Genomic DNA, 25,720 nt, shown 5'->3' with positions numbered 1-25,720 from the left:
TTCTTCTGCTGCCACCTCGGTTTAGGAAAGAAGTCAAAGTTGGAAGCCTGAGACAGGAATCAAGATGGCTACAGCAGGCCCTGCCTTACCCTTCCCAACTAACTCGGTTCAGAGGGTTTTGCCATTCATTAGTGATCAATTCACTGAAAAAACTGTTGAGCTCCAACTGAGTTTTAATAATTTAAAAAAAAAATATATATATATATATATATTTCTGATTTGCATATCATTTATTTCATAGAATCATAGATTTAGAAGGGACTTTAAACACCATCAACCCCTTCTTTTTTTCCTCCTCCTCCGACTTCTCCTCCTCCTCCTCCTTCTTTTCTTCTGTCTCTCCCCAGATAAGAACTGAAGTAGCCACTCACAGGCCCAATTCCACTGCTGATTGACACAAAAGCTTTGACTTGCTCCTTTTCTGAACTGGACCAATTTGTCCCTCCTTAGGCAGCCTGTTGGCCCCACATCTCTTAGGGGCTCAACACATGGGTATAGGACCATGTCTCAGACCAGTCTGCTTTAGCCCTATTGGAGATCACAATTCCCAAGCTCAAACCATCCACGAACCTCAGCCTCCTCCGCAGCAGGGATTACAGGCATGTGTCACCAAACATAGCACCATCGCTTTCTTTTAACAGATGAGGAAACTGAGGCACAGAGAGGCCAAATAATTTGTCCAGAGTCACACAGCTAGTATCTGAGGAAGGATTTAAGCCCAGTTCTTTCCTTACTCTAAGTCCATTTTTCTTGGTGTATTATTTTTTTAATCTCACCTTTGTTTCCAAATATATCCTTCCCCTTCCTCTACCCGGTGAGCAATCCATTATGACAAAGAATTGATAAAAAAAACAAAACGTACACACCTACAAAACCAAATATGACAGTGTATACAGTATTCTATACTTTATCCTGCCCCTCCCCTATTTCTATATAGAAGAGAGAGAGGTATATCTTCTAAAGTTGGGTGGTGATAGTTTAAAATCAGACTCATGGGAGGTTCTGCCTTGTTTGATTGACCTGATTTTGATTCTTATCTTCTTAGCCACTGGAAGTAACCACGGACCAATGAGCAGCACACATATAGGTAAAAGGACACCCAGCTACCATACAGACAGCACATATATTTCATCAACCTTCGCCAAAGTGAAAGACAGGACATTATTGTCTATTACAAATAATAGCACGTCTCCAGACACCATTAAAACCTCAACCACCTACAACAGAACCTCTGGCTCTTTGGCTTTGGAACAGTCTTCTTCTTCTGCTGCTCTTCCCAAAGGAAACAACATCTCATCAAGCGAAGGGGAATTTGTCCTTCCTTCCACTGAACCACTGGTTGTGAGTTCTTCTGATTTACCAGCATACACATCTACAGTCAGTGTTCCCCCCAACACTTTGTTACTTCAAGCCTCTGAATCTGTATCCACTGATGACTCCTTTTCATCTTCATCATTGTCACCTTTGCCATCCCCCTCAGTGTCACAGCCCAGTCAACCATTTTCCTCAACCCTATGGCCAACACTGCCTTCTTCTCCACTCTTGTTTTCCATGGCTAAATCCTCCAAGTCCACATCTTCCTCACTGCCACCTTTATCAACCTACTCGGCAGAATCCACCCCACCCCCAACAATATTCCAACAGTCGTCTTTACCGCACTTGTCTTCTACCTCAGTCCTCCCCAGTGATGATCCTCAGGCAAGAGAGTCCTCTGTGACGTCACCTGATACACTGACAGATTTATTCACTACTGTGGTTCACGGTAGCCCATCAGTAGATCAGAAGAATCAGAGTGTTCCCTACCAGGAGGAAACCAGTACAGGGTCAAACTTACAACCTCCAAGTCTTCCACCAACAGAATCAACCGAAGTGCTACATAATTCTACAGCCAAGGCCCCTTTACCTTCAGTCCCAACAGAGTCCTTCAGAGAGCCAACCCTCCTGGCCGCCACCACTAATTCAGCCCAGCCATCAGCAGTTATGACAACCACAACTCATGCAACTATTCAGCCTTCAACAATCTCAACTGAGCTCCCGCCTCCAATGAGTGTTCTTACAACTGTGAAAGCAACAACCCAGAAAACCGTTCTGCCCGTTGGACCCAGGACCACGATGTCTCAGAGAACCACTGAAGGTCCTGCCACCACTGAAGCCAGCAGAGTGGAGACAGAGGCCACCACCAAATCGATCCGCACCACTGGTATATTCACACCTGGGCAAGAACCGAGCTCAGGGGGAGGAGATCAAGAAGAGAACGCTGCCACTGCCCATTTGCCTGTGGTATCATCTGTTTCCCCCCAAACTACAGAGGCTTCTACTCCTGCGCCCTTGACTCTTAAGCCAGCCACTGTAGTCCCACTGAGCAGCATGAGACCAACAATGACATCACCTTCAACAACAGGTAAAATTCACTCTCAGGCATCAGTAACTAGCAAGTACACAGCTGACGCACATTCTATGCTAGGTCCTAGGTACATGAGAAATGAAAAGAGTTGAAGCAGCCAGGTGGTGCAGTGGATAGAGCACCAGCGCTGGAGTCAGGAGGACCGAAGTTCAAATCTGTCCTCAGACACATAATACTTAATAGCAATGTGACCCTGGGCAAGTCACTTAACCCCCTTGCCTAGCCAAAAAAAAAAAAAAAAAGAAAGGAGTTGATGGTCTCTGGTACATGGGAAATGAAAAAAAAGATTTGATGGTATCTAAAGTCTCTTTCAGCTCTAAATTTATGAGCCTGTCTATCTGCTTTTTTTTACCTCTGGCCTACATAATTCTAGGACTGTATAAATCAATTATTTTTTTTTGGAAGGAGTCACTGAATTGTTAATTTTTGGGGAGTGCTTATTGGGAATCATATCTTAGCAAAATAAAATGTAGCAAAAAGTTATGAAAATAATTTTTACATATATGTAGAAGAATTGAGCATTAAAATTGGAGGTCAAGAAAAGGTCACCTCAGTTACCTGTTTTCTCAGGATATCAGCTCCTCCCTTCAAACCACAAAGGCTAATCATTGGCTCTTATCAAGTTATTAATTCAATTATTCCTTCCCCTCCCCCCAAATAATTGAATTATATAGCCCCAGAATTTATAGGCTAAAAGTAAAAGATGAGGATTGATAGGTTCATAGATTTAGAACTGTTAGGACCTTAGAGACCTTTTTTGTAGATTTCTTCCATTTCCCATATATCTGGGATCTCTCGCAGACCATAACCCATCTGGGACCCCAGCAACATATAAAATCATGTACTAAGGCAGAGAGGGGTTTAAATTTGCATTGGTGGAGGGTATAGTGATGGTTGCTTGAAGTATGTTGTAGTGATTAAAACTACCTCCTGTTCATAGAGCCTGAGGGGTCATAGATTTAGAGCTGAAAGGACCTCAGAGGTCATCAGATCCAATGTCTTCATTTTACATTTAAGGAAACTGAGGCCCAGAGAGGTTAAGCAACCAAAGTCATGTAGCCAATAAGTGGCAAAGCCAGGATTTGAACACAGGTCTTCTGACTTTGAAATCTGGTGCTCTTTCCACTGAAGCATTTAAAAATTTTATTTTGTAGTTTTTTAATCTACCTGAGTCTTTTCTATTTAGAAGGCATAATTATTTTTGTTTTAAAATTATTTTCATAATTTAAATTGATATATTTTATTTTGCTACAACAGATAATTCCCAATATTCTATCATTCTCCCCATCCCTTTAAAAAAATCAATGGCCTCTGTAAATATATGCCTAGCAGTGGAATCTCTGGATCAAAATGGACATTTTAGTTATTTTATTTGCACAATTCCAAATTGCTTTCTGTAATAGTTGTAATAATCCATAGCTCTACCAACAATGCATTAGTACATGGTCTGCTAAAACAAAACAAAACAAAAAACTTTTCTAATTGATCCTGTCACTAATTGAATAACTAATTATCAGCAGAAAGGAGAAATGAATCCTTTTCCTTTTATGATATGCTACTAATATTGACTCATGTAATTGACCTGAGTTTTGTTTGTCCTATGTCATTCTTACTAGTGAGAGTTGTTTGTATTCAAAGTGAGAATTGGGACAGGGATTTATCAAGAGACATCCTTTAGTAGCTTACATTGCCAACATGCTCTTTAATCATTTAACTCTTTGTGTAAGCTGTATTCTATATCCCTGTCTCCATTCCATCCTCCTGCCTTCCAGCTTCCATGATCCGATCCATGTGGCTGTTCTGACCTATTAGAAGAAGTCCATTAACCAGTTCTGACCCATCATAAAATCGTTTATCTGTGTTATGACCTCTGTTTCCTAGAGTGAAAATTATACTAGCCAGAGGCAAAAGATGCAGACAGATAGGCTCCTAGATTTAGAATGGGGACTTTAGAGACCATCAAGTCCAACCCCTTATTTTACAGATGAGGAAACTAAGGCACAGAGGAAGTTAAGTGACATGCTCAGTGTCACACACCAAAGTGGGATTCAAACCCAGATCTTCTTGACTCCTCCAGAGCCCTGTTTACCATCCTGTGTGGCTTCTCTGATAAGAGTTTTTATTTTGTAAGTTACTAATATTAGCTAATATTATTGTGAATAATAAATAATAATATTATTAATGGGGGTAGCTAGGTGGTACAATGGATAGAGGGCTGGGCCTGAATTCAAGAGGATTTATCTTCCTGACTTCAAATCCAGTCTCAGACACCCTTCCTAGCTGTGTGACCCTAGGCGTGTCACTTAACCCTGTATGCCTCAGTTTCTTCATTTATAAAATAAGCTGGAAGAGGAAAGGGCAAACCACTCCAGTATTTTTCCAAGAAAACCCCAGAAGGGGTCATGGAGAGTTGGACATGACTGAAACACAATATTATTAATTATTAGTTGTTGTTTAGTTATTTTCAGTTATGTCCTGCTCTTTGTGACCCTTTTTCAGATTTTCTTGACAGAGATACTAGAGTGGTTTGCCTTTTCCTTATCCAGCTCATTTTACAGATGAGGAAACTGAGGCAAACAAGGTTAAGGGACCTGCCCAGTGTCACATAGATAGTAAATATCTAAGGCTGGATTTGAAGTCAGGAAGATAAGTCTTCTGATTCTAGGCCCTGTGCCTGATCTACTGCTCTGCCTAAGAGGAGGCAATTTTACTCATTTTGAGGATGCATGTCTTTAATCATGTCACTGCTCCCTCACTCCAGCAATGTCACTGCACCACTGCTGTATTTGCCCTGGGCAATGGATTTATTCCTGTGATGACCAGCCCTCTGAGACTGAGCCTCTCTGAAATCACCCAGGGCCCTCTTGGTAGGGAATCCTCATCTGTGAAATGAGGGGCTTGAACTCCATCTTTGAGGTCCCTTCTAGTCCTAAATCCTATGATTCAGGTCTTCCCATTTCCAAAATCAGTCCTCTACTCACCTTTCTCTGTCTATCCCATGGTGCCTTGCAGGAAACTTACCTTCTCCTTATCTGCAGGATAAAGCCAATTATATTATTTTTATTGAGAAAAGGAGTGGAACAAGAGAGATATTTTGGCACCATGTCCAAAATATGCCTTGACTTGGTTTACCAAACTGACCTCAGTAAAGGAAATGTATTCAAAGTTAAATGACTTAAAATGGCATTCAAGATGCTTTTGGAGGGAGGTTGAAAGAGAAACCCTTTGCAATGACTAAATTAAGGAGTTTAAATGCCCTTTTTATGCTGGAGCTGGAGCTGCCCCAGCTGATGATGCTTGATGGGTCAGTCGTCTTAAAGCCTGACTTACTCTATAAGGGGGTTTGCAGCTGCTGCCACACTTCCCTAATCATGGGCATTTTCAGCAGAGAGTAGGATGTGCCACCCCACTCTATGGCCTTCTCCTTAACCCCCACCCCAGGTGGTGATTTTCAACTTTTCAGAAAAACGGAAAGCAAATCTCCTAAAAGACTTAGAGACTTATGCTTTAGTACCAATGTAATTCATTCTCCTAGAGCCATTAGCAGCTAGCAGTTATATAATGCTTTAAGATTTGCAAATATTATCTCATTTTATCCTCATAATAGTCCTGGGAAGTAGGTGCCATTATTACCGCCATTTTACAAATGAGGAAATTGAGGCACAGCAAAGTTAAGTGACTTGCTCAGGGTCACGTAGCTAGCCAGCTGGATTTGAAATCAGATCATCTTGATTCTATGTCTAGCATTCTAAACACTGTGCCACCTAGCTGCACCAAAGGCAGGGGGATTTGTATTTATATTAGAGCAAAAATGGAATTCACAAGTCTAGCCCAAGACTGATAGATCATAAATTTAGAGCTATAAAGAACCTTAGAGCTCTCCTATCCAGCTCCTTCATTAGATTAGAAAACGGAGGCCTGTTGTGGTTTCTTGGTTTGCCCAAAGATCACACAGGAAGTAAAGCTGTCAAAATCAGAATTCGAACCCTTATCCTTCCTGTTTTGCATCAGAAGCTGATCATTTCACTGCAGATAGTGAAGTTAAGCTAGGCATTTCCATTCTCCTGATCATTTATTAAACACCTTTATTAAGCAGCCTCCTGGGCCCAGAGCTGTGTTCGGTGCCCAGACACAACAACAGACAGGGTCCTCAAACGCTGGGTATGGGTTGCAGTCCGGTACACATACGTGTTAAAGGCCCATATGTTGCATGGGTAGCTGAAAATTTTTTAAAATTCTGATAATTCTGGTATTTATGACATCAATCACGAGTGCAAGGGGGTATAGGGAATTCTAGCTCATTTTCATAACTGTCTTCACAGAATTGAGAACTCACTAATTTCTGGAAACTTATTTGTGGGTAGAGGGCACTATGGCTACTGATAAGGACCCCAATAAAGGGAAGGCACAAAGTGACAGAAAAAGATGGGCGATTGCAGGTTATAATTCTTTCCCCTCCTCCAGATTTCTCTATTTCTGTCGGGAGTGCTAACATATCTCTGCATCCTATTTACTCAGTTTCAAAACTCCACAGACATGCTCAACACTTCCTTCTTCTTCTTCCTCTCTCCTTATATCTCCCTATTTGCAAAGCCTTTTTGATTCCACTTCCAAATCTTTTGCATCCATCCTTTTCTCTTCACTCACATGATTGTCACCCAAGTTCTGGTTTTCCTCAGCCGGACCATGACAGTTGTCTCTGGATGGTCTCCCTGCCTTGACCTCTCTTTTCTCCAGTCTGTGATCTACATAGCTACAAAAATAATCTTCCTAAGACATGTCACTCCCCTTCTCAAAAGCCTTATATAGCTGGCTGTTCCCACTAGAATAAAACACATACTCCTTAACCTTGTATTTGAGGTTCCCTACAATCAGGTTTCAACATGCCTTTCTAGTTTTATTTCATATTATTCTCTTTCACGTGCACTAGACTCCAGCCAAACTTGACTACTAACTCTTTGGTGGTGAATTTAACATTTCATTTCAGACCTGTAGGCATTTTCATGAGTGGCCTTCTCCCATCCTCCCCAGACCTGGAGTGTACTCCCTTACCTCTGTCTCTCAATCCTTCATCTTCCCCCAAGGCTCACCTCAATCATGGAGTGTCCATCAAGGACCGTCTCCTTTGTGTTCCGAATGACTAGCACATTGGAAGTATTGAATAAATATGTCTTGAATCAAATCTAATATACTTAAATTATATACATTTTGTGTTCTCCCAGTTGAACATAAACTCTCTGAGACCCAGCAGAGTGCCTTGTATAGAATAAATTCTTATTAGGTGTTTGTTGAATTAAATAAAATTATAATTCTGAGGAGTAGGCTCTCTCTGTGGTATATTTTAATTAATTTTTAAAAAATGTTTTTATTTTTTCTCAATTACATGTAAAAACAACATTCATTTTTAATAATTTCGAGTTCCAAACTACCTCCCTCCCTCCCCCCCTTGAGAAGGCAAAAACTTTGATATAAATTTTTCATGTGCAATCATGCAAAAGATATTTCCATATTAGCCATTTTACAAAAGAGAATTCAGACCAATAAGAAAAGGAAAAAAAATAAGAAAAATAAAGTTAAAAATCGTATGCTTTGATCCGCATTCAGACTCCATCAGTTCTTTCTCTGGAGGTAGATAGCATTTTTCCTCTTAAGTCCTTTGGAATTGTCTTGAATCGTGTTTCTGAGAATAGCTAAGTCATTCACAGTTGTTCATCGTATAATATTACTATTACTATGTACAATGTTTTCCTGGCTCTCCTCACTTCACTTTGCATCAATTCATGTAAGTCTTCCTAGGTTTTTCTGAAAGCTTCCTGTTTGTCATTTCTTATAGCACAATGGCATTCCATTACAATCTTTTACCATAACTTGTTCAGTCATTCCCCAATTGATGGGTATTGCTTTGATTTTCAAATCTTTGCTACCATAAAAAAAAACCACTGCTATAAATATTTTTATACGTATAAGACTTTTTCTTTTTTCTTTGATCTGTTTGTGATACAGACCTAGTAATGGTATTGCTGGGTCAAAGAGTATTCATGGCTTTAAAGTCCTTTGGACATAGTTCCAAAATACTCTCCAAAATTGTTAGATCAGTTCACAATTCCACCAACTGTGCATTAGTGTCTCAATTTTTTTCTGTGGTATATTAAAAAAAATTTTGTGCTTGTTTTGTCTTTTCATCACTTGACATGTGTTATTAATCCACACTGATCCTAACAGGATTCTCCAGGTATTATAAAGGCATCTCATTATCCTTAGTCTGAATATAGTTGTCATCACCCTGCCTCAGCTGAGAGATCTTAAAGTAAATAGTAGGCGATATAGAAATGCTTATTCCTCCATCCCCACCATCCACAGAGGTCCCATCTCTAGCTTCACTTGTGTAACTCTTGGAAGCTCACTCCATCCTAGTGTGCCCCTTAATGAGTAAGGGAATAGCAGTAGGTAGAATGCACTGCTGTTTGGGAGAACTGAATATTTCTGTTAAACCACGTCTAAATTGTTCATCCTGATTGATTCTCAAAACCTGGTTTTAGTCAACAGATGTGCTGCAAACCCTTGTCTTCATGATGGAAAGTGCGTTGTGGATTCCACGGGTCGTGGATATCGGTGTATCTGCACACCTTCGTGGCAAGGCGATGATTGCAGTGTGGGTAAGAGCCAGGGCGGGGTCCTTCCTTCCTTCCTTCCTTCCTTCCTTCCTTCCTTCCTTCCTTCCTTCCTTCCTTCCTTCCTTCCTTCCTTCCTTCCTTCCTTCCTTCCTTCCTTCCTTCCTTCCTTCCTTCCTTCCTACCTCTCTTTATATCTTGGTCTTTCTCTCTCTTTCCCTCTCTCTTCTCTCTCTGTCCCTGCCTCTCTGACTCCATTTCTTTGACTCTGTCTCTTCATATCTTTCCATTTCTGTCTGCCTGTCTGTTTTTCTTTCACATGATCCTTCTCCTGCAGCGAACCCCTGGCAGAATGTCAGGAGGCCAGGACACCATGAGTTAAAGTCCTACCTTTGACACATACCAGCTGTGTGACCCAGGATAAATCACTTAATGTCTCAGTACCCTAAGCAATTCTCTAAGATTATTATTGCATAACAGTTGTTAATCTGTATGGGAAGCTTTCTATGAGTGGACCAATGAAATCATAAGTCTGTGTGTGTGTACACACACAAATGCACACACAATTAGAAATACAGCAATTGGAGAATCTGGCTCAAATACCAGTGGGTTTTTGGGGGCTTTTTGGTTTTGTTTATTTTGGTTGGGATTGTTCGGGGCTTTTTGGTTTTGTTTTTTTTTTTTAGAGAGTGGCAGGATTTAAGGTGTTGTTTAGATTTGCTTTTGAACATTGTCCTTAGGCTCTTAAATGAAAACAAGGACTGACCTTGAGAAGGCAGCTTATACCAACACTATAAGTGGGCATCTGCTTTATGTTATCATTTCACTTCCCACCCTTCAGCTCACATGCTATTCCTGCCTTTTCTTTTCAGATGTGAACGAATGTCTGTCGAATCCCTGCCCACCTCTGGCCATATGCAACAACACCCAGGGATCCTTTGTCTGCAGATGTCCTGTTGGGCACCAATTAGAAAAAGGAATCTGTAACTTGGGTAAGAGAGTTAGCCGCCCTTGTTCATAGCCTTACCCTGATTTGTTCTCTAGGGTGGCTAGGTGATGGAGTGAGTAGAGCACTGGACCTTGGGCCAGGAAAATCTGAGTTCAAATCCTGCCTTCCTAGCTCTGTGACCCTGAGCAAGTCACTTACCCTCTTGGTGCTCTTTGAGGCCACTTTCAAGACTGAATTTCAAAGAATGGACTGACCTGCATTTGGTATAAGGAATTTCTTCACCCTCTAGTGTCCTATGTTAATGAAACCATAGGTCCAGTTCCTGCTGGTATTCCCTATGGGAAACAGAAATTAGCTTTTGAAATAAGAAAGAGTCAGAAACTCTTAAAACCAAATAGAGCTTTTGTAATTCTAAGCATAGGGGCAAGCTAGGTGGCACAGTGAATAGAGTGCCAGGCTTGGAGTCAGGAAGACTCATCTTCCTGAGTTCAAATCTGGCCTCAGACACTTACTAACTGTGTGACCCTGACCAAGTCACTTAACATTGTTTGCCTCTGTTTCCTCATCTGTAAAATGAGAAGGAAATGGCAAACCATTTAAGTATCTTTGCCAAGGAAACCCCAACCCCAGAAGAGTCATACATGATTGAAAAACAACTGAAATAATTACAAAGATAAATGAGTAAGCGGACCTGTGGGTAGGGGATAAAATATCACATAATTACAGAGTATCAGTATCAGAAGAGACTTCATCAGCTATCCAGTCCAACCCACACCTGAAAAAAAGGATCTTCCCTAAAACATACCCAATAAATGGTCATCCAGCCTTTGCTTAAAGAACTCCAAGGAAGGTGAACTCATTCGCTCGTAAATCTGCTTGTTCCACTCATGGGTAACTGTTTTTTTTTTTCTTTAGTGAGGCAATTGGGGTTAAGTGACTTGCCCAGAGTCACACAGTTAGGAAGTATTATGTGTGTGAGGTCAGATTTGAACTCAGGTCCTCCTGACTTCAGGGCCGGTACTCTATCCACTGCACCACCTAGCTGCCCCTAAACAGAGCACTTCTAATCCCTTGTTTACATGATAGATAACCTTTCAAATACATAAGCATAGTGTTCATTTTCACTGATGAGTCTTTTCTTCTAGGTGCTGAACATCCCCAATTCCTTTCACCGCTCCTTTTATGACATGAGCTAATAGCCCTTCACCATCCTGATTGCCCTTCCTAAGGCTTCCAGATAGAAGAGGCAGAAGGGCCATATTGCGATTATCTCTGAGGCAATGATACCCCCCTAATTTTGGAGTCCTTCTCTGATTCAGAGAGAGATTTGAGCACCTAGTGTTTGATAATACGTGTTTTTCTACGATTGGCCTTTTGGCCAGACACACACGTGTCCTTTATGATCCCAAGGATGGGGCTGGGGGTTGGGGAGAATAAATGCAGCTGATGATTGTTCTTGAGTAATGTATAATGGATGTACCACTAGTGACAATGGAATCTTAGGAGAGCTGTCCCATTACATTAGCAATCATCTTTCCATTTTCGAGTCATTTAACTCCATTGTTCTTAAACACAGCAGAGGAACATGCAAATTAATGCGTGCCAAAGAGGGCTCATTTGGCTGAGATTGTTTTCAAAGAGCTCCCTGCTGCTTGGAAAGCTGGCTCCGCTGAGCTGTAGAACAACCCAAAAGATGAGGGCTGTGTTAAAGAAGGATTAAAGGCTTCAGTCATTAAGTATAAGATGTAAAATATTTTCCCCATCTAATTCCAGGGCCCTTCATTTTAGCTCAGCCCACGTGTTTTCATGAAAGAGCAGCAGCATAGGTTTCCGCCTAGTCGTCCCCCCCCACTTTGTTCTAATTTAGACAGAAATTTATAGCATGGCCTAATATCAAATATTCTTGCACAGATTCTCTGTTACTTGTTTATAAGCAAGAGGATGCTAAGCAGAATTGCATTTCATGAGCAGAAGGTGACATGAGAACCAGACAGTATATTGGCACATTCTACCTGTTCTATATGTTCTTCTTCCCTCCCTCCAGGGAATTATGGGATCATAAGTTTTAGAGCTGGAAGGGACCTCAGGGCCGTCTATGCCAAGCTCCTTTATTTTACATAAGAAAAAAACTGAGAATCAGAGATATTAAGTGACTTGCCCAGAATCAGTTAGCAAGTGTTAGAGTCAGAATTTGAACCCAGGACTTCCTGACTCTAAATGCAGTACTCTATCCACTAAATGACATTCCCCTTGCCCCAACCTCCCAAAACAAATTGTTTGCATGATAAGCTGATTTAACTGGAGACAATAGCAACATAGTGGGCTCCACCAGAATCATCTATAGTCCCTGCTTTTCCCAAAACATACTAGCAAGGATGATGACCTAATAATCCCTTTTTGCATGGCTGAAATTCCAGTACAGGCTTAATGCTTGTTGAAAGGTGCATGGGATTAGAAGAAGAATTGGAAAAATCCAGAAGGACTCATTGCCTAGTCAGAGAGATAAGGAATTTATTATCTTGAAGACTCAAGTTGGATTTTTGTAATGGCCATCACGGATATATAGCCCTCCCCTCTGAAAAACAAAAAAAACCCAGAAACTCAAAAAAACAACATGGAAAGCTTTTTTTTTTTTAAACTAGTCTTGGGTGTATCCTGTTACCTATTCAACATCTTCTTTTTCTCCCAAATAAAGACTTTATCCTCATTTATCTTCTTGATTTGATTTCAAGAGGAGAAAAAACGAGTTACCTATCCTATAACAGAGTACCATTCTAGGGTCTGTAAAGGAGATAAAGAAGTTTTTTCTTTGTCTGTTTTTCCTTAACATTCCAGATGTAATTTTCATTTTTTTTTTTGTGGTGCTTCCATGTTGATAGTCGCCTAGCTATCTGACGTAAGAATGAAACACGAGAGGGCAGCGAAGTGGTGCAGTAGATAGTGCATCAGCTCTGAAATCAGGAGGACCTAAGTTCAAATCTAGCCTCAGACACTTATGAGCTGTGTGACCCAGGACAAGTCACCTAACCCTGATTACCTCCTCCCCCCACCATGAAAACAGAAAGAATGGGACAGGGGTGTTATAAATTGGACCGTACAACTGCTAGGCCTGTACCCAAAAGAGATCAAAGAAAGAGGAAAAGGTCCTTAATGTACAAAAATATTTAAAGCAGCTCTTTTTGTGGAGACAAAAAAACCTGGAAACTAAAGAGACATCCATCAGTTGAGGGATGGTTGAATAAGTTGTAGTATGTGAATATGATGGAATACTATTATTCTGTAAGAATTGAGGAAATAGGGGCAGCTAGATGACACAGCGGACAGAGCAGGGCCTGCAATTGGAAGGACTCATCTCCCTGAGTTCAAATCTGACCTCAGACACTTACTAGCTATGTTACCTTGGGCAAGTCACTTAACCCTATTTGCTTCAGTTTCCCTATCTGTAAAATGAGGTGGAGAAGGAAATGTCAAACCACTCCAGTATCTTTGCCCCCTCCCAAAAAGAAATATCCAGCAACCAAAATGGGGTCACGAAGAGTCAGATGCAACTGAAAAATGAGTGAAAAACAACACAGATGCAAAATGTTACATGTACTTTCAGATGTGGTCAGAGTGTTATTATTAATTTTTGTTTAATTATCTATTTTTTTACAAGAAACCTCTCATAAAGTGAGAGTAATCAGTAAACGTATATATTATAAAATAAAAGCCAAAAAAATAGAATAGGGCTGTCTATAAGTTGGTCTGATGGATAACTTCCGTTCTTTTATTTTCAGTTAGAACATTTGTGACAGAAACTAAGTTAAGAAAAACTTTTGCTAATGCTACTCTTGAAAAGCATTCAGAACTGCTTCAAGTTGAAGATGAGATCATCAAAATGGTGAGTTTCCTAAGAGAGATCCCAGTGGTCCTGTCTGTGTCAGTCCTGAAACTGGAAGGGCCCAAAGAGGTCATCTAGTGAATCCCCAAACCCCTCCTTTTACAGATAAGGAAACTGAGACACAGAGAGATGAAGCGTTTTGCCCAGGGTCACACACTTAGTATGTATTTGAGGTAGAATTGTGAACCCAGGTCTTCCAGACTCCAAGCCCGTGGATGTATTCACCACACCATGGTGCCTCTCTGCCAAAAGAGCACATCTGTCTTTTACCAGGAGTCATCCCAATGACAGTGGGTGTGATTAGTCATGTCCCTTGCAGGTACTTTTGCCGATTGCATGTTGAAAACGAGCTTGTCGATAAAGTACGGACCCCACTTAAAATGTGAGGTTCGAATTTGGGATGAGCATCAGTCACATTTCACTTATTGTCTCTGTCTTCTCTAGCTGATCCTCACCTGCCCCTCTGGGCTGTGCTTCCTACAAAGGGCAGAAATACAGTCACAGGGATGCATCCCTCATAGATACATTCAGAGGGATGAAATGTGTCAGGAAAAACTAGTATTAAAGCAAGAATAGAAACCAGACCATTCTGATTTTCCTTCTGTCATTGACCTGCTTCCCCGCCTTTGCCAGTGTGCTGAACATCTCCAGTCTCCATTAGGAAGAGATACTGTACTACTTCAGATGGATGCTGCGAGGAATTATGGGCTCACCTTTGATCGGGAGGGAAACAGAGGGGCTAACAATTCATTGTCTAGATTACCCGAAATAGTTTGCCTCTTCTTTCTCTCCACTCTTTGGCTATTTTTTCTCATTATAATTTAATTCACACATATCTAATATTTTATGGTTTACAAAGTGGTTTTCCAGTGTGGTATAATGAATAGAGGGCTAGGTTTGGACCAAACCTAGGTTCAGATTTTGCCTTTGATACATACTAGCTATGTGACAATGGGGAAGCCTCTTAACCTCAGTTTCCTCTTCTGTAAAAACAAAGACACCTGTAGTACCTACCTCATAGTGTCATTGTAAAGCTATAAAATACTATGTCAATGTCAGTTCTCATCTCCATTGTTATCACCCTCTTTTTATAGCTGACCATTGGAGCAACTGGTCTTTTGACTCCCTGTCCAGCCATTTCCTCCCTGTACTATGAGACCATTTCTGTGTTAGCCAAAAGAAGGTGTGGAGAGATAAGAAAAAGCCACTTGGTTGGATGGAAAAAGTGGTTGAAGTTGTATCAGTTAAAATGGCTTATAAGAACTATCTCTAGCTTTCAGTCATCTGTGTCTTCATGTCATGATAGAGGGACAAGAGTTGGTTTCATTTTCTGAATTAGAAACATGTTGGGTTTAATATGACTTGATGGCTTTGAAAAGCTGTGAATAAATGTTTACTTCAGTGACAGCAAAATTTGGTTGTTGAATTCTGGGTTCTAAAGAATTTCATATTCCTTTATAAAGTCTTTCTTTAAAATCATGAAAGAGTTTTACCTGTCATGAATCTTAGAATATTGGGCCTAGAATGAATTTTAGAGATCGTTCAGTGCAACCCACATTATTTTCTAGATTGGAGAAACCTAATTTTGTACCTCATTTTGATGTTATTGACTGAGACTAGGCCCTGCCTTCTGTCATAATCCCTAGCTTCTGACTCCATCTCTCAGAAGCCTAACATGAGTGCTAGCTTCATCCCTATCTCTGTCTCCTTCTCCTTTTGTCTCTGATTAGGAGTTGGCTCTTTTTCCTTCCTGGGACAGGCTGTAATTGGATATTGGAGATTATGCTGGTCTAGGGCCTTTTGGAGAGTCCTCCTCTGCACAGGTTACCCGGGTAGTGCATTGGCTCTGTCCCCTGCAGTGATTTAGGCTTCTTCAAATTCCCTGAGCCTTCTGTCCCTGCCCAGTGACCTCTCAGGGACTCTTTGTTCCACCACTGATGCTCCAGCAGGCCAGGGCCAAGATCCCACTAGTGTGAGGTCCTGTTTACCAGAGCTTACATAGACTTCTGCCTCTCTGATCTCATCCCTTTCCAAACACCCAGAGACTACTGGCCCTGTTCTTGTACAACTGTGGGATAGATGGAAGAATTCAACTGTGTTTCTCTTTGGCCTCCTTGATCATTGTTCCATCTAGTACCTTTGCTATTGATAATAGCTAGCATTTATATAACACTTTAAGGTTTGCAAAGGGCAAGCATGATCTTACTTTATCCATGCACCAACTGGGAGGTTGGTGCTATTATTATGCCCATTTTAGAGATGAGGAGGAAACGAAGGCAGAAAGTAAGTGACTTGCCCAGGATCACACAGCTTGTATATAAGTGTCTGAAGTAGGATTTGTACTCAGGTCTTCCTGACTCCAGGTCAAGCCCTCCACCTACTGTCCCACCTAACTGCTGCAGCATTTGTGGGAGATCTGGGCTTCCATATTACCTTTCACATTGCCATATTGACCGAAGGCCTCAAAAATCATATAGCCTTTAACTAGACCATCAGCTTGTTGTAAAAAGAGCTAGACTGATAGAAGAAAAATGAGTTCCCTTTATCTAATAACCAAAAAGCAAGGTCTAAGAAGATGTCCTCTGCCCATGCTGCATGGGCTAGAAGTGACATTGGCCTGAGAAACTGCCTTAAACCTTAAGAGATTCTGCACTGGCGAAGAGACCAGACGCTTCCTCTTTGAATGGAAATACCTCTGTGGGAATTTCTTTGAGCTTGTGTGTGTGTGTGTGTGTGTGTGTGTGTGTGTGTGTGTGTGTGTGTTTTCTCTCTCATGTGTTATTTTAAAGCTTCAAAGCACTTGAATCCTGCTCTCCCTCAGAGCTCCAGGTAAACCTGAGGATGTTCACTCTTCCCTTGGATCTAACAAAACCCCATTAATCCAAATTTAATGTAATTTTCCATGAAATACTTGTGAAAAGGACTTCAAGTCTACCCACCCATGCATTTCTTTGTTAGGTGCGGGGCTAATTTGGTACCATTTACAATGGCTCTCATTTCCCCAGTAGGGCACATCCTCTGATCAGGCAGGAGAAGCTGTCAGAAAGCCCATAATCTCCATGAAGATACTTTACCATGTATAACCCAAATAAACAGCTGATCCCAAGTCTTTTGAAACTTGGGGGCTTAGGAGCCTGCCACTCCTTTGAAGATGTCTGGCATCTCAGGGTGCACCACTGAGCATTATATCCTGCTGGATATTCCTCATTGATGTACTCTCTGTTCTTCTCCTTTGTACTCCAGGAAGAATAGGGCAAGAGTCAAAAAACTCATTTGAAAGGAAGAAAAACAAAACAAAAATAAAGATTTTTCTTCTCTGTGCAAAGCTGTCTTGACCTGTTATAGCACTGAATAGGAAACTGGTGATGGGTCTAAAAGCTTTTGCTATTTGTGAATGATTAAGAGTTTGCCTACATCCATTCTCTTTTCCAGCTAAACATATCTCTTTCAACGTTACCTGGTTATGCCAGATCTACTGTCCAAGCTGTCAGGTAAGTAAAACACTTAAAACTAGCTTAAGAATGTAGGAGAAGACACCCTTCACCCACCCCATTGTGGAGGTGGGAGGTCCACAAGGATTACACATTGCACATATTCTTAGACTTTTTCAATTTATCGACTCGTGGTTTTTTTCCTTTCCAAAAAAATACTATTTCTTATATTGGATTGCTTTATGGGAGGGAGAGAGAGAAGGGGAAGGATACTGGGGATAACTATAGTGATATAAGAAATAGAAAACATTAACACAAACTTTTTTAAAAATCAGTTTCCAGAAAGAGGGAAAGAAGAGACATAGGGTAACCCATGGCCAAGTCACTTATGATTGTCTCTACATTTCCCTCTCTGTGAAACAAAAACGACGAACCTTTGCAGCAATCCCAATCATCCTTAAATGGCGATTGCAAAGGATTGCTTTCAGGGGTCCTGTTAAGTCTATGAAGTGTCCCTTTGTCTCCAGGGATTCTGGCACTGTGGTAGTCTCGCTGCAGACCACCTTCTCCTTGGCATCCAATGTGACGGTGTTTGAATTGGCAGAGAGAGTACAGAAATACGTTAGTACTTGCACATCCCCGGTAGAAACCTGCCAATTCTTGAAGTCTCTGGGAAGGCTCTTCAGAGGTAAGTGTGAGACTGTTGTTTGACCCCGGGGGAAGTTTCTGCCCACTTGTTTCGATTCCACAGCTGTTTATTAAGCAGTGTAAGGTAGTGTGCCAGGTACTAGGGATACCAGGATGAAATGGTACATAGCCCCTGCCCTCAAGCTGCATGGTGTAGTGGATAGAACACTGGGTCTGGAATCAGGAGAGACCTGAGTTCAAATCTGACCTCCCATTCACTTACTAGCTGTGTGACCATAACCAAGTCATTTAACTTGTGTTTGTCTTAGTTTCTTTTGTAAAATGATGATAATAATAGTATCTACCTCCCAGGGTTGTTGTGAAGGTTAAATGAGACAGTATTTGTAAAGCTACAATGCCTAGCACAAAGTAGGTACTATAAAAATATTAGCTCTTATTCTTACTATTATGATGGAGTTTTCAGTATGTTAGAGGAAGATAAGAGCAAAGTGTGAATAACTATAATCAAATTACAATAGGGAGAAGGATTTGGAGAATCACAAGGCTTCTATGAACTGATGCCAATTGAGGTACATAGACCCAGGAAAACAATATACATGATGACTTCAGCTCTGTAAATAAAAAAAGCAACATCAGCAAAAGGAACAGGAAATGGAATTCTAGGTAACTCTATTGACTAAGCTTGTACCCGAAGGAGGGAGGAGAAAATTCATCTCCTTCACTTGGTTGCAAAGGCATGAAAGTTTCGGATTCAGTAGACATTTTGGTTAGTTTTTCTGAATTTCTTTTTTCTCTTTCTTTCTCATTCCTTGTGACAAGGATGGGGAAAGATGTAGGTGTATATTTGGAAGTAAAACTAATATAAAAAATAAAAATAGACTTTTAAAAATTATAATAAGGTAAGGACAGCCTTTTATCTCTGAGTTATGGAATGAAATAAATTCCAGAATATTGTTTCCCACCCCTCAATCCCCACTCAGATAAAAACGACTTATTCCCATGACTTTCTTCTAAATGTTCAAAGTGGTTTTTGTTCAGTTCACTTTACCACAGAATTGGAATAAGCTAAGGGGATGAAAACCACCCCTTTATCCTCCCATCTGGTTCCCAGATGCAGGAGATAAATTATGGGTATCAGCCTTCAGTGGTCCATATGTTAGTAGTTCTGGGAAATCCCAAGTGGGTTGGTTGATATCTGACTCCTGAGTCAGCAAAGGTCCCTTATTTGTGGACCTGGGGAACTAGTTAAGTTCTGGGACAAACAAGGATGGTTTTGGACTCTGGGTTTGGATACTGGGAAGGCACAAACACTTTACCAAATTGAGCACTGATGACATTCAGCCTGACTGGGAATGAGTAAGACTCAGACTTCATCTTGTGTTCTAACTTTAGAGGATAGGGATGACACTCTTATATTTACCCGGCTTGCCAGGGATTAGAAAACCTTTAAAAAAAACCCCAAAAACATACTGGTTTTCTCTCCTGAATTTGCTAATGGTGGGTACACTGCAATTGACTCTTTTTTTTTTCATTAGCACAATGCCTAATACATAGTAGGTACTTAAGAAATGATTGTTGATTAACTGACTGATTATATGATATGTCTTATTCATCCATGCCTTAGAAAGGAAGACCCCAGATGTTTGGATCTGTGAGAACTTACCCCACTAAGGTAGTTTTGTACAGAAGAGAGAACGTGAGCTCTGTAGTTAGAAGACTTCTGTTCAAATTCTACTTCTGATAGTTGTCATCTGTGTGACCTTAGGCCAATTTCTTGACCCCCCTGGGTCACATTGTCCTCATCTGTAAAGTGAGAGCCTTGGACTAGAAACCTCTAAGTTGTCTTTGCGATCTAACTCTGTGTTTCTTCCCCTGCTTCCTGAACAATCTCTACTTTTCCCAAGTACTCTTGGGAGTAGGACACTTCTTTCCCTCAATTAACATGATATTCAAAAGCTTACTTTCCAGGGAACTTCAGCTTTTACTTTGACTGAAGTCTTGGGCCTGTGGAAGGCCCTTGTGGAATTGTCCAGTCTTTGCTTTATATTTGGTTTTATGTTCTGGACATTCTACACATGCTCTTTTGTATATACCTATTTATCTGCATGTTCTCTCCCCTAATAGAATGTAAACTCCATGAGGGCAGAGACTAATTCTTCTCTTTCATATTTAAAATCCTTTACAAGCTGTCTCCGACCTATTTTTCTAGGTTTATTGTGTATTTTTACTCTTCTTTATCCACTGTTTCTTTGTAAAATACGGATAATATAGCTAGGTCCTGATTAGTGTTGAGTCCCCTGAAGTGGTTACCTGTATTTAAATTCGCACTATTAATTAACTGTGTAATTAAGTAAAAATATGGTTCCAGCCCAATGGAAACATGCAGTGGGAAGTCAAATGAGACCACTTCAGTACATTCACAGGTGTTTTTGTGTACGCTGTTGTTAATGTTATGAAGCTATCTGGTTATTGTCTTGTCAGCTGGGGGCTCCTAAGGACCCTAGTTGGTCTCTGGTAGTTATAACCCATGGCTCCATCTTGATAAGTCTTCTACTTCCTCTGCCTCATCCCCCCTCCCACACACATACCCTGTGACTCATCCTCATCACAAAGGCCATGCAGGTTCTCCTGTTTGGCATGTCCTGGGCCTGTCCCCCTGGGTGAGATCTGATAGGAGACAACTATTGCTTGTTGACTAGTGGATGGCTCTATCTGGGGAAGATCATGGAGATTGTACCTATATCAAAAAGTCATCAATAAAAAGTTGATTTCCACTTGGTTCCACAGGATATTCTCTTCTCTGCATTTATCTTGTCTCCCTTTTTTGCCCCACTGACAAACTGCTTTCTCTTTTCCCCACATGTGACTGTATATGCCAGCATATGGCAGTGTTGAGGACATTAATGCAGGATATGAAACACTTCCTCATGAGCTACATTAAGAGGGAAACTAGAAAGAGTTCATTTCTGCTTACAGAAAATATCTGGTCACACCTGATTCTGAATGACTGGTAAATGAGCCCCCGCCAGAGTCTGTGGAGAGCAACTGGTCATAGTTTATCCCACAAGGCTAGAAGAGATGATTGAAAACTTCTTTCAAAAGATATTTATGCATGGCTAGTTAGACTAGCAATCATATAGGCGTGTTCACCTCCCTGGTGCCAGCTCCATGTTATTTTTTTTTCTTTCCACTTAATGCAACCTTCTCCAAATAAACAAAGGAAATTCCATCACACACACACACACACACACACACACACACACACACACACACACACACACACACACACGTTCTGACTTAGAAATCCAACCTCCACTGATAAAGACAGGAAATTCAGAGTTAAGACCCAAAACTGTGTCCTGATTTTACCCTTCTTATGACCAGGCCTAACATCCTGACTCTGAATTCTTTTCTCTGGACTCAGAAAAAAATTGTGTTTTTTTTTTTCAGATATCACATAAAGTGTCAGGCTATGGTCTTTAATTTGACAGTTTACATCAGTTAAATTCAACAAACATTTATTAAGTTCTTGCAATGAGAGGCAGCATGGTATAATAGCTAGAGAGCTGGCCTTGGGGTCAGTAAGACCTGGGTGAAGACCTATCTCAGATTCACTGTCTGACTCTGAGCAAGACCTTAAGCTCTTATTGCCCCCAGACAGTTCTCTAAGATTTATCATAAGGTGAAGAGTAGGTACCAGGCTGTAGAAAGGAGACTAGAAGAAGAAGGTTAATCATCTGGAGTTCCCCCGTGTCCATTCCTCCCAGCCCCTACCAAATCTCGAGGTATGTGACACTGTGCTAAGTACTGGAAATACAGAGATGAAAGATGCCATAGTCCTTCCTGTCATGGAACTTGTGACCTGTGAGGGTGAACATGCACACAAATATAATACAAGGTAAAATGTGATCATGGCAAAGGAGAGAACAAGAAAAAAGGGAGTTGGGGAAGTTTAAGGAATGGAAGCTGCTACTGTTCAGTCGTTTCAGTTGTTTCTAACTCTTTATGACCCCATTTGGAGTCTCAGCAAAGATACTGGTCATCTGCCATTTCCATCTCCAGTACATTTTACAGATGAGAAAACTAAGGCAGACAGGGCTAAGTGACTTGCGCAGGGTCACATAGCTAGTAAGTGTCTGAGGCTGGATTTGAATGCACAACAACTCTGAGAAGTAGGTGCTATTATTATGCCCATTTTACAGATGAGGAAACTGAGGTAGGCAAAGGTTAAGTTACAGCTGCACCCTAGGACCTAGAGGGCCATATGTGGCCTCGAGGCCACAAATTCCCCACCCTTGAGTTAGAGACTAATCGGGAAGCTGGTGGAAGAGTTCAGATGAGAGAGGATGAGGGTCTGAGCTAGGGAATAACCATGTGAATTGAGAAAATGCTAATAACTCACATTTCTGTTCCTCAAATGTGACACTCTATCTCCTAACTTTGCACTGGCTGTCCCCCCTTCCTAGAATGCTCTCCTTCCTCACCTCTGCCTCATGATCTCCTTTAAGAAACAGCTCAACTCCTACCTTCTACAAGAGGCCTTTCTTGCCCCATCCTCCTTTGGTATATGTTCTTGTTGTTTAGTCATTACAATCACATCGAACTCTTCGTCATCCCGTTTAGGATTTTCGTGGCAAAGTTATTGGAGTGGTTTGCCATTTCCTTCTTCAGCTCATTTTACAGATGAGGAAACTGAGGCAAACAGGGTTGAGTGACTTGCCCAGGGTCACACAACTAGTAAGTGTCTGAGGCCAGATTTGAACTCAGGTCCTTCTGACTCCAGGGCCAGTGCTCTATCCACTGTACCACCTAGCTGTCCTCTACTATACCATGTTGCCTCCATAAAGCAAGAAGGTGAAGCAAGAAAATCAGGTGGAGATATTCAACAGGCATTTTGCATTATGGGTCCCCAGCTCAAGGGAAAGGTTGGAAGTGGAGTCATAAATTTAAGAAGATCATTAAAAATATAGGAGTGAATGGGGTCACCAATGGAGAGAGCACAGAAAAAGAACCAAGGAGAGAGCCTTGGAAGGCACCCAATATTTAAGGGGTAGGAGGAGGATGAGGAGTCCATAAAGGAAGCAGAAAAGCAGTCAGAGAAGTAGAGTAAGAACCAGTGGAATAGATATAATTCTCTTTGTAACATGCCCCGCTGAGTACTACCCACCCTCAATAATTCAAAAAGGCTATTGAACCAGCCTTCCCTAGACTGTATGGAGAATTAATGATGGCTTATCTCAGAAGGCTGCAAGAGATTATTGAAGACTTACTCCAAAGAGTGTTTGGCCACCACTGTTTAGACTAGGAACAATAAAGGCACATTCACCTCCTTGGTGCCAGCTCTAGAGTAGAGATTTTTTCTTCCCTTAACACAAAGTTTTCAAAATAAACAAAGGAAGGTCTCTTATATACACACATATGGTCTTCTGATATAGCACACCACCTTCCACCGATAAAGACAGGAAATGGCCTCTATAATGCTTTTTAATTATAATTAAAAGGTGGTTCAGTTCATTCACAGCACTGAGTGCTGCCCAGGGTCTCAAAGAAATCTGTTGGATGCGAGAGAAACCAGACAGTGGCTCCTATAGCCAAACCCTTGAAATGAGGTAGCAGGTCTGAAACAAACTAAATAAAATTTTCTTTTTGGAGATAAGTGCAGCACCATATTGATCACTGTGGCTAACTGCTAGCATCCTTCCTACATGGCCACCACCTGCCACTTGTGGCTGCAGTCTTGAAAAATTATGTCATGGCCCCTACCTCCAGTCTAGTACCCCTTCTCATAATGAGTATTCATGGCAGCCACACGTTCAAAGTCTTTTTCAGTGCCCTACATCAACATTTCTTTGTAGACAGTGAAGATGAACAGAGCAACGAAAAGTTAGACGGTTGTAGATGGTTGTAGAATATTTAGACTACATCTTTGGAGGTCAGCCTTACGGAGATCCCTTGTTCTAGGCCCCTCTGTCCAGTCTGCCAAATCTAATCTCTTCCTGTTGTCAAGGCCCCATGCTTTGGCTCCCTGAGAATTCAAGATTCTTCCTTTTTGGCCTGAGCTCAGCTTCCCTTGCTCTTGATGCCTGAGAATTCTGTATCCCGTCTGAGTCCTAACCATCTGGCCTTCTCTTTTTCTGTAATTGCTATGGAAATCTGGGTTCTCTTTGATCTTATTCTTTTTTAACCCAAGAAGAACTTGTCTTAGACACTTCAGGGAAAGGCAGAGGCATCCTTTTACCCACAAACAAATGAACCAGCAGCCATTTGTCCCGTAGGCACAGAAGACATTGTGTAATTTCAATAGACATAGTGTTCCCGTCCCCGCGTGCTTTGGGGTGAAGGAAGAATGGAGAGAGAGTTTGTTATACTATTCTCTCCTTACCCATACCCTTTTGATTCTGCATATATTTTCTGAAGAAAATGCTCTTAAATCTAGCAAAAGGAGGGGCTAGCAGAAGAAAATGTTAGCAAGGGACCAGTGGGTCAGATCGACAGCTTGAAAAGAATGTTGAGCTCCCTAATGGTTCTTTTATTTTAAAAAAATGTTTAAAGTTTGATTGGTGTTCTTTCTTAGTTTTTTATATCACTGGCACTTCCCACTGATTCTGTCTTTCCCCCCATAGAACTCTGTCTCGTAACAAATGAGTACAGTCAAGCAAAACAAATCAGCTTATTGACCATGTCTGAAAATGTATTCTTCATTCAACACCTGCAGTCCACCATCTCTCTGCCGGGAGTTAGAAGGCATGGGTCACCATCAGTCCTTTGAAGTAATGATTGGACAGTGCAGTGATCAGAGTTCCAAAGTCTTTCAACATTGTTTTCTTTTACATTATTGTGGTCATGGTGTAAATCTTTCCCCTAATTTCAAACATTTCACTCTGCAACAGTCCATAAATCTTCCCACTGTCAGTGACTTTTGAAAACTGCTCACAAATAAATATAATGTCATCACATGACACACAAGGTTAAATCTAAGTTAATTACCCTTAAAATGGTGATGCTTAAAGGTCTCTTTGCTCCACTGACACTTTGTTTTTCTTTCATCAGCTGGTAGTTTATGTAAAAAGAAAAGTCCAGAATGTGACAAAGAGACCTCCATCTGCACCGATTTGGAAGGTGTTGCTCTGTGTCAGTGCAAGGCTGGCTACTTCCAGTTCAACAAGATGGATCATTCCTGCCGAGGTACAGTTCTGACCCAAGCAGATTGGCAGGGAGGGAGTCCTGGAGAATATTTCAGTGATGGTCAAAACTCTGTCTTTTGGAAGCTCACTGTGTATCCCTGCTTTAGGGATAACTATTAAGAACTCAGGGTTATCAGTCCTGATGTTTGTGCTGGTGTCAGGGCAATGTATATTGTCTTGTTGTAATAATGATATTACCTATTACTGGTGTCCACTTGCCTGCTGACCAAGGGAAGGAGAAAAACAGGAGACTGTAAGGCATATCGGTGGCTAAAAAAATAGGTCTGTTGTTTTGAAGGTTGGACAAATTCAGGGCTGGACTTTGTTTGAAATGGAGGAAGCAAAAAAAAAGTCATTGTTTTAATTCACAAAGCTGTCAGGCCATTTTTAAAAATTCATATCCTTTACCCAGTTGTAAAATATGAGTTTTAGTCTATTCTGTTGAGTTAAGTGAGTGAATGAATGAATTTTTTTTTTTAAATTAAGTGCTCACTGTGTGCTTGGCTATAAATAAATAGATTTTATAAAAATATTTCTTGAAGGGTAGATCAGCAGAAGTTTAATTCAACCAAGACTGAGGAAAGCATTGATTTGAAGTGAACGTTGGTCTCTG

At 41.0% G+C, this 25,720-nt stretch overlaps 1 protein-coding gene across 2 annotated transcripts in view; it reads left to right on the top strand.

Annotated features, from left to right (window-relative positions):
• The window catches only part of HEG1 (heart development protein with EGF like domains 1), a 125,093-nt gene that overhangs the window by 60,983 nt on the left and 38,390 nt on the right, over positions 1-25,720 (top strand). For both annotated transcript variants that reach the window (XR_002324410.2, XM_020985998.2), the window contains exons 7-13: positions 1,046-2,401; positions 8,944-9,060; positions 9,888-10,007; positions 13,741-13,844; positions 17,277-17,335; positions 17,803-17,963; positions 24,974-25,108. Coding sequence is in view for 1 of the 2 variants with exons in the window: in XM_020985998.2 (XP_020841657.1) it covers positions 1,046-2,401; positions 8,944-9,060; positions 9,888-10,007; positions 13,741-13,844; positions 17,277-17,335; positions 17,803-17,963; positions 24,974-25,108 (2,052 nt within the window). In the remaining variant the exon portion in view is untranslated. The remainder of the gene's footprint in view (positions 1-1,045; positions 2,402-8,943; positions 9,061-9,887; positions 10,008-13,740; positions 13,845-17,276; positions 17,336-17,802; positions 17,964-24,973; positions 25,109-25,720) is intronic.

Source organism: Phascolarctos cinereus, unplaced genomic scaffold (genome assembly GCF_003287225.1).
Source record: "Phascolarctos cinereus isolate Bilbo 61053 unplaced genomic scaffold, phaCin_HiC Scaffold_726;HRSCAF=1367, whole genome shotgun sequence".
Lineage (NCBI taxonomy): Eukaryota > Metazoa > Chordata > Mammalia > Diprotodontia > Phascolarctidae > Phascolarctos > Phascolarctos cinereus.
This window is presented reverse-complemented; position numbering and strand designations above follow the sequence as displayed.